The following is a 9042-nucleotide window of genomic DNA, read 5'->3' as shown; positions in this document are numbered from 1 at the left end:
GGAACCGGTTCTTAACAGGAACCGGTTTTCGATTCCCATCCCTAGTAACTATAATAATTACTTTTTCAAAGTAACGTGCCCAACAGTGTTGAAAGGTGAAGATGACCTGTTAAGGTTCAAACTGAGCCTCAGAATCAGGGGGAAAAAAACGCCGACGTTCCTCTGAATGTTCAGCAACTGTTTGTCAAAAAGACCAGAATCTGTCATTAAAGCCACGAGACCATTACCCCATTTACACTACCCTAAAAAACCGTGCCGAGACCAGTCCTAGCTCAGTAACTGAGATAACTTATTGTGTTGCAAACTGAACTGAACCGAGCTAGACACAACCGAACCGAGATAACTGCAGACCGGTTCCAGAGGTGGGCTCGGCTCGGTTCTCTGATAACAAGAGCGCATGAGCAGAACGCGTCATCTCCGTCTGGCTGCACGTAGCGATTCACACTCCATTCCAGTAGTTGGCGGTAATGCCCCTCGGAAACAGAAGAAGAACAACAACTTCTTCAACTATAAACAACAATCGAAATCTTCTCCACGCAACATTTTAAATAATGGCATTTTAAATAATAACACCAAAGTACAGCAATAATAATCAAGCATAACTTTCTGAATGTGACGGGCGCCGCCATTTTGATTTGCTTGATTCCCTCTGTCGCTACCCGATCCGTACCGGTAGCACGATCCGTACCATCAGCTCATTTGCGCCTGCGCAAACAGAATAACTTCCGGGTCGCCAAAAAATAATGTAATTACGGTACTGAAAAAACTTTTATATCCTTAAATAATTAAAGAATACTAAACTACACCGTAAAGACAATATTGAAGACTTTTCTGGAAGAAATGGATGTTTTTAAAATCAAATCCATTGTATTGCTTGACGTTATTTTTTCTGGAATAAAAGTCCAAATTTTCGGGAAATGTTCCCTTATCAATGAAAAACTGCAGGTCACGAAAGGTAGCAAATGAATCCATTGTGGGATCAGTACTGCTGGAGCGCATAGTTAAGTACAGAGTAAATCAAATATTTAAACAAATTTAAATATATACGCTGTGTGACGTATATTTGCGCATGCTCAGAGCAGTCAAAGTAACTATCACAAGGCGATTGAACTTTTTTATGTATTTCTGTTTTTTTATTTTTAGAAAATGCAATATTGACGAAAATACAAAGATAAACAAAAAGAAACCCATGCCTCTAAAAAATACAAAAGAATAAAAAAGTAAGAAAAAGGAAATATTGCCACCGGAAGTTATTCTGTTTGCGCACGCGCAAATGAGCTGATGGTACGGATCGAGTAATGACACCCTCCTTCTTCGTCTTCTTCTTGTGTTTTATGGCGGTTGGCAAACAACTTTTGGTGCATTACCGCCACCAACTGCTTGATTTCCTCCTTCTTCGTCTTCTTCTTGTGTTTTATGGCGGTTGGCAAACAACTTTTGGTGCATTACCGCCACCAACTGCTTGATTTCCTCCTTCAAAAGTGGCAGTAATACCGCAGATCGTCACTAGGAGGCGAGGAACCTAGATAGCGTGATGTGTAAACGGTCGTCAGAACCAAGCTCGGACCGGTCTCAGCATGGAGCGGTTTTTCAAGGGTAGTGTAAATGGGGCTAAAGACTGCCGGTGGTTCTGAGATTAAACAGGGGTTAAGGTTGTCGGCACCTTTTCTTTCGGTTTATTCCCTGGATTTATTGGCAGCTGCTTGGTGCTTCACCCATCGTTCTGTTTCAGGACGGGGACCTTTCCAGAAACATGCCGGGGAAGGTAAAGGTGTCGGCTCCAAACCTTCTGGCCGCCAAGAAGAAATGATCAGCAGATCCAGACCGGCCAAGTTCTGTTTTCACTGGTGGAATAAGAGTTTGTTTTCTTTCTAAAGATTGTTATAAATTCATTTGCCCAAAAAAAACAGAGACTTTTTTGTGTGTTTTTTTATTTGAATACAAACTTAGATTACAGACGAGTAATTTTGTGCAAACAAGGCGAATACAAACAAAGCCCAACAGAGAGAACTTTCAGTGCAACGCGGCTCGACGTCCTTCACGGTCGCCGGTACCGATCCAATCAGAACGCTACAGCAGCCACTTTATGACCATAAAGGCTTTAAACACCAACATAAATACAGATGAACACAAACAGGAGGCTCATTTCTGTGGATCTGGACCGGATGGCATTTAAAGCAGAAATCACTGCTTAGAGCTGAAGCTAATTAGCATCAATCAGCTAGCTGGTGCATCATTTACTCCCCTTTCTATCCAAAATAGATGATCACTTTTATTTATTAGTGTCAAGACAAACATTGGTAAGCTAATTCAATGTTTTATCGATGCGGTTTTCTTAGCTAGTTTCTCTTTAACTTAAAACACTTTTTCTCAAAACATCAAAGAGAATCTGCTCCTGGTTTCCAATCTGCTGAGGCTCCACTCGGCTGGTTAAACAACCTGCCGGTGCGTTTTTAAAGGGTTCAGCTCGTTTTCCCTCCCTCTGCAGTTTGAATTTTGTTTCACAGTAATAATTACAAAAGCTCCAGTGAATAAGGTCTACCTACGGGAGCTAAGCTGGTCGGATCAGGAAACACCACAGGTCACTTCTTTTTGTCCTAAAGGGAGACCAGAACCAAAATAAACAGCTGTGTTTTTTTTAAAGATAATATACAACTTAATGTGAAACTGGAGCATTTAATCTATAAATCCTGAACGGTTTGATTAAAGCATCGCTTTCCAAACAAACTTGGTGAAAGAATTTGAGCTTATCTTCATCTTAGCCTCTTTCTATGACTGTTTAATGAAGGAAGCTGTCGGGACGTTAAATTATCTCCACAGCAGCAGAATCGGCTGTTCTGTGGACGTTCTGAGGTTTTTAGTCTTTTTAACTCGGTCAGAGCTGCTGCCACCTAGTGGCCTGAGCTGGGCGCTTCCATCCTGGTGACAGAATGATTATTTACATCCAGAGGATCTGATCCCAGACCAGGCCTGATCAGCCATGTCCCAACAGCTTACTCCATCCTCAGGGCCAAACTGCTAACTCTTCCACACTTTGCCTCTCATTTTAATTCAAGTTTTCACATTAAAGTAACAGAACAGCCAGAACTATCGGCGTCTCATCCTGTGGTCGACCTCCAGTCCTAAGAGCCCAGAGTGTTGACCCGCGACATTCTCTGCTTGAGGCTGAGCAGGAGGTGTTTCGGCAAGCAGTCCCAGTGACAGGACAGCCTCTCCCTGTGCTGCAGAACCGTCTCCATACAGAACCTGGGGATCAGAGGGGGGCGGGGTTATTAAAGCCTCCAGCTGTACAGAGAAATCCATTTCCTGCTTCTCTAAAGACTCACCGAACCAGCGATTTGGGCTGGACGTTAAAAATCAGCAGCTCGTTGCTGTGAGCCTGCAAGAAACGGAAAACCAAATAAGAAGCAGTAACGCGAAGCAGTGCGTGATTCTGACGTGGCGCTCACCGCTCTCTGATGAGACAACAGATTGTTAGCACAGCCTCCGAACACAAACACCTCTCCGTCCGGTCCGGAGCACGCCGTGTGCCACAGCCTGAAGCACAGAGGGACCATCAGGCGGAGGCAGAACATCAGCACGGCTTCACAAAAGGACGGGACATTTACCTGGGGCTCTCCGTGTGGCTGTGCTTGAAAGGCTTCCATTCGTTCCTGCTGACGCAGTAGAGCCAAGCATCACCTGGAACAGCAAAGAGGAGCATTTCTGCAACGAGCGCAGCCATGAAACCGTCGCAGAAACACAGACGCCACGCCATAAACTCACTCAGTGTTTCCCTCTCTGTGGTGAAACCTCCAAACAGGAAGATGTGATCTGATGAGACCGGAGTAAAGGAGTGCCAGGATCGGCCCACGGGCCCCTGCTGAGGAACGCTCCTACAGGAACGCACACAGACAAGCTATGGGGTCAGATCACAGCCAAAAAAATGTACATCAATAAACTCAAGGTTTTTATTTTATCATTGTCAGCTCATTATTACACGTAAATCCATCTTTCATCTGTAAGAATAAAAGTTATTTGCTATAAATCAGGTTTTTAAACTTTGTTTTCCTGCTGATTTAAAATGGTCTTCTGTTTGTCTGTCGCATAAAGTCCAAAGAAAACTCAACAAGGTTTGTTTTTAAAATAAGGAAAAGTTTAAGGGGTAATAATGTTTCTGTTCACACTTTATATTATAGATGATTATTTGTCATCCTTTATAATAACCCTGCAGCCTGTTATATATCATATCAGCGCAGAGCACCTTCTGCCAAAGTGAATGATGGTCGCTTCAGTAAACTGACCTCCGTTCTGATCAAACACTGCAGGACTTTTTAGAGATTTTCAATCTGGGAGATCCAGAGCTTTGATCAAAGTCAGGAAACTTACATTTCATGCCACTCCCACGTCTCCAGGTCGATGTAGTACAGATCATTTAGTCTGTAGTTCTGGACATAAAAAAAACATGTCATTTCCCATCTGCAAGCTTCCCAAAAAGCTATTATTTTAAGCCTCAACATTATTTAAACACAAATTTAATATTTTCATTCAATTAAGTCTAAATAGATTGTCTAAAATCTAAAGTAAAACTGTCTAAAAAGGTCAGTTCTAATGTTTCAGAGGATAAAAAAAAAACAGGAAGATTTTATTAATCGGATTCTCAGACATGGAAAATAATCTGCGCAGATATGGGGTGTATTATGTTCCATTATTGCTGCAAATAACACATTTTGTAAACTGATATTTCAAACAATTAAATCTGTAAAACAAACAAAAAAAAACATATATTAAAAAGGTTTTAAGAGCAATTTGGCTGTTTTCTCATAATACTTTATTTTTTCAAATTTAAAACACATTTTTTTTTTTTTTCAAATTCCTCGTTATCAGACAGTTTTATAACATTTGTTTTTTACAGATCACATTCTGTTCACATCGAACCAAACCCAAACCCTCGTTCTTAACCAATGAAATATTTTTGCCAATCTCCATCCAGAAAAAAAAAACAGAATGTGAAGAACAAAATCTTTAGAAAAATAATTTTTTTTTTAAAGAAAAATAGAATTATAAAATTTAAAACCTTCAAATTTTTTATTTTTTTTTTACTGAGTTTTTCAAAGTTTCGTTTTGTTTGTTGCATATTTTTCTAATTTCCATTTACAACCCAATTTTTTGGAACAAAATTCCCTCCGTATACAGGAACCAAAGCTTTGTTTACCTTGAATCGGCCACCGAACACATATCCTCTGTTTCCGACTGTAGCGCAGGCATGAGCCGCTCTGGGGGACGGCGTGTTTCCCTGGATACGGACAAACCAAAGGAAAACAAACATGAATATAATTGCATATTAAACCATCATCATTCTCAAGTAAAGACTAAGACTTTTATTAACAAAAACTGTTAACAGTGGAAGAACATGAAGTAAAGCGCTTTGGTGATTTATGGAGAATTTTTTTTTTTTACAGATTTTATATTTTCAAATTTTATTCAAGTTTCATTTTTCCCCACTTTTTAATTTTTTTAATTTTTTTATTTTTTATTGACCTATTTTGAATTTCATTTTTAAGATTCAGTTTCAAGAATTGCGTTCTTTTTAAATTGCATGTAACAGATCACATTCTCTTTGCTTCTGGGGGTGGGCTTTCCTCTGTGTGGAGAAATGAAGAGAATGTGATCTATAAAACATAATTTGAACAATAAATAATAAAAAAAAAAACATAAAGTGTTTTTAAATAAAAAGAAAAAAAAATGTGGGGAAACGGGCAAAGTTTTTTTTCTCTTTTTTTTTGTTTTCAACAATAATGGAACTCAATTGTCTCCATAGAATCAGACCCCTCTACCTCTCATCAGCTTGAGTTAAACCCCCCATATCCTGTGCTGCATCACGGGTTGTGCAACAGTTTTACACATCGGACCACTACCAACATAACGAACCTATCTGCTGCCTCCTTGGTGAAGCTGAACGGCTGTTCTCACCTGGGTGATGGGCTGACTCCATGTTGAACTCTCCAGGTCCAGAACGTGGACGTGGTTGTTCCAGCCTCGCCCAGGGCTGTCCCACTGCACCAATGAAATAAAAGAGACGTGTCAATATTTAAACACAAATCCTGCAAAGAAATTTGTTTCTGATTTTATATTTCTAAATAAAACCACCTAGAACCGATTATTAAAAGAGAAGATAAATTATCACATTGATGACTTCCATAAACCAGAAGCAATATTAAACAGACCATCAGAGAGGATGATTCGTCGTAGTGAAAAGTCCCTCGATGAGATCCTTGTGGCGCATAGCCGTACCCGCCAAAGAAAATCAATCTGGAAATGGAAACAATCACATCATTAAAAGAAAAATCTGATTTATTAACCTGCTGTTTTATGTTATTCCTTCATCAGAATCAGACAGGAAGTGGGATTTCACTTGATTTATAACTTGGTGTCTTGTAAAACAATGTCCGCTCTGACCCCTAACACAGGGGTCAACAACCCAACATGCTGCTGCCATCAACACCTTAGTTTATAGATTGTTTTTCAGTGTAGTCCTGTTTCTCTGACTGTGACTAACTGGATGTGTTCTCTTCATCCTCTGACATGGGAGCTGGCTCGGAGCTCGTCTGCCTGGCTGTTTGTTTCCTGGACGGGGACGCCTTTTACAGTTGCCTTTTGTATCTATGCTTCTTTTTCTATGTCTGCTTCTGTCCCCTTGAACCCCAGTGGGCCTCAGCAGATGGCCGCTCACACTGAGCCTGGTTCTGCTGGAGGTTTGTTCCTGTTAAAAGGGAGTTTTTCCTCTCCACTGTCGCTACAAGCATGCTTAGTGTGAGGGATTGCTGAAGAGTCGATGCAATCAGCTGGTTTTCCTTAGATAGAAAACTTCGAATCAATCTGACTGGATGATCCGATGAACTGTGAAGTACCATGAGATGACATGTGTTGTAAATTAGCGCTATAGAAATAAACTGAATTAAATAATGGAGCCAAAAAACAAACAAAAAAACAGATCCTTCTGGAGCCGCAAAAATGTTAAAGTCTAATATAAGCCTCCTAAGGGCTCTATATGTAATTAGCCCAATTTAAAAATGACTAATTAGGCTTAAATACATAATAGTCATTCATGATTAAATGTTTATTTTCCCTGCAGGAAAATTAAACCATATGACTAATCTGCTGTATATTTGGTGCTTTAGGTTCACTTACATTAAAGTATTAGTGTATTATGATTTCATGCATGGATGGAATTATAGGAATGAAATAAAGAAATTAGATTTTCTGTGTTATTTTTTAATTTGAAGATTTGGGGAAAAAAAAAGGAAACGTGCGTAACAGGACTCCTGTAATTTCAAACATCCACGTGGAAATAAGAAGCAGTCCTCTTCAAACCACAGTAACAATACAATCCTATTTCCCCCTCATTGGGGAAACAGTAAAATAAACCATGGAAATGAGAATAAGCAGATATAATTTAATTACAGTGTACACAGCGTTTTGTTTACAACAGCCTCCTGCCTGGCAACACACTGCGCTGAAACGTGCGTCACAGGTTATGATGCAGATCTTTGTTGATAGAAATGTTTAAATTTATTTATTATACTATTTTTTACAACAGTGGAAAACAAAAAGAATGTTTGTTTGTCCTCCTTAAACTACATTAAAACAAAGAGACAAAACAAATCAATTATTTTCCATATCTTGTACTCCCTTGCGGCTCTTAAGAGCCGCAGGTTGCTGACCACCTGCACTAGAAATTTGAACATTCAACCATATAGCTCTAAGGAGGTTATTTAATCCATATACAGTATGAAGTGTTACTTAAAGAGTTTGTCCCAAGCAATCTCTTCTCAGGAAAAGAACGAAGAGAGAAAGCTTCAAGGTGTTGACACAGAGCTTTCCATATCACTTGAAAACAGGTTCTCTCCACTCGGAGTCTCTATAAATGTTCATAGCTGGTAGAGACAAAGCAGCTGGAGCTCTGTCTGCATCTGGATGCTTCTACCGAGTATAACTAATTACAGTCACATTTTTATCATTATTTTAGTTTAGTTTTATGGTTAACATTATCGTTAACCATAAAACTTTCTTTTACGGCACAATTATGCAATACTAGCAGCTGGTCAACCAGTGAAAGCCATTAAAGGCGCCGTGTGTGTAACCAGAAAGGTATTGCTTTAATAAATACATATTTTGTAAAAGTCTAACGGCATCACATTAAAAATAAAAGTTTTTATAGCTTAGAATTAGTAGTTTATAAATACATAAGGGGCGGTGCATTCAATTTGTCTGCATATTTCATTAGAGTAGCTGAGAACATGTTGGTGGAGGAGGAGTTTAAAACAAACAAAAACAAACGTAGATCATTTTACCTTCTACCATCCAGCTAATATTAGCTTTTTAGACATTTTATGCTATCTGTACCATCTGTAAGCTTGGTCCAATGAAAGGAGAGAGAAGCAACCCAAGCACACTGGACAGGTACCAGTCTGTGTAATTCATTCAATGCACCACTAGATGGAGCTAAATGCCTTTAAGTTGATAACGTGGCCAAATGGTGAAAGGTTGTTCAAGAATAAAAGCTTCACCTGTTCTTATGGACCCAGCATCCCAGCTTGTCCTTGGAGGATGGGGGGAGTCCTTTAAGATCCCTCATTTCCTCCCACACCAGACTGGGGGCCCTCAGAGGCAGACGGTAGATCTTAGATAGAGAGCATGAAAGGCCATCAGAACAAATGGAGCAAATCATCTTCCATTACTTTTGCAAACTGTAAAAATTGTTTAATAAAAAGCTGTTGAGAGTAGCTCAGATTTTATTTCTTCAAATTACTTTTTTGCTTTTTTATATTCAATATTCATATAACTCCTGGGGGCGGGATTTCCTCTGGAGTGAGAACACATTTCAATCAGCAACAATATGTTTATTGGTCAAGAGAGAGTTTGTTTTGGGTTTGAAGTAAAGAAAATGTGCAAAAAACTGAGAAGAATGCTAATTTGTAAAAGACAGTCTGAAAAAGTTTAAAAAAGACATACATTTGGAATATGTATGTCTTTTTCATTCAAAGAAAATCTTTGAAAACA

General features: G+C 39.3%; 2 protein-coding genes across 2 annotated transcripts in view; one reads left to right on the top strand and one right to left on the bottom strand.

The window, feature by feature from the left end:
* nemf (nuclear export mediator factor) overlaps positions 1-1870 on the top strand; it is a 39642-nt gene extending 37772 nt beyond the window's left edge. Inside the window, exon 32 of the mRNA XM_015389499.1 lies at positions 1733-1870. Within this exon, the coding sequence (XP_015244985.1) occupies positions 1733-1810 (78 nt within the window). The 3' untranslated portion in view covers positions 1811-1870. The remainder of the gene's footprint in view (positions 1-1732) is intronic.
* An 81-nt stretch (positions 1871-1951) lies between these two features.
* klhdc2 (kelch domain containing 2) lies at positions 1952-8991 on the bottom strand. The gene is made up of 10 exons (XM_015389498.1): positions 8550-8991; positions 6207-6291; positions 5953-6036; positions 5195-5275; positions 4369-4427; positions 3766-3875; positions 3609-3681; positions 3450-3537; positions 3327-3379; positions 1952-3246 (listed from the first exon to the last, which is right to left on the bottom strand). The coding sequence occupies exons 1-10, from the start codon at positions 8708-8710 to the stop codon at positions 3123-3125; spliced, it is 918 nt and encodes a 305-aa protein (XP_015244984.1). The 5' UTR covers positions 8711-8991; the 3' UTR covers positions 1952-3122.
* Positions 8992-9042: the final 51 nt, after the last annotated feature.

The sequence above is a fragment of the Cyprinodon variegatus genome, unplaced genomic scaffold (genome assembly GCF_000732505.1).
Source record: "Cyprinodon variegatus isolate N-32 unplaced genomic scaffold, C_variegatus-1.0 Scaffold462, whole genome shotgun sequence".
In the NCBI taxonomy this organism is placed as follows: Eukaryota; Metazoa; Chordata; class Actinopteri; order Cyprinodontiformes; family Cyprinodontidae; genus Cyprinodon; species Cyprinodon variegatus.
Note: the sequence above shows the minus strand (reverse complement) of the source record. Positions and strands in the feature narration are given on the sequence as shown.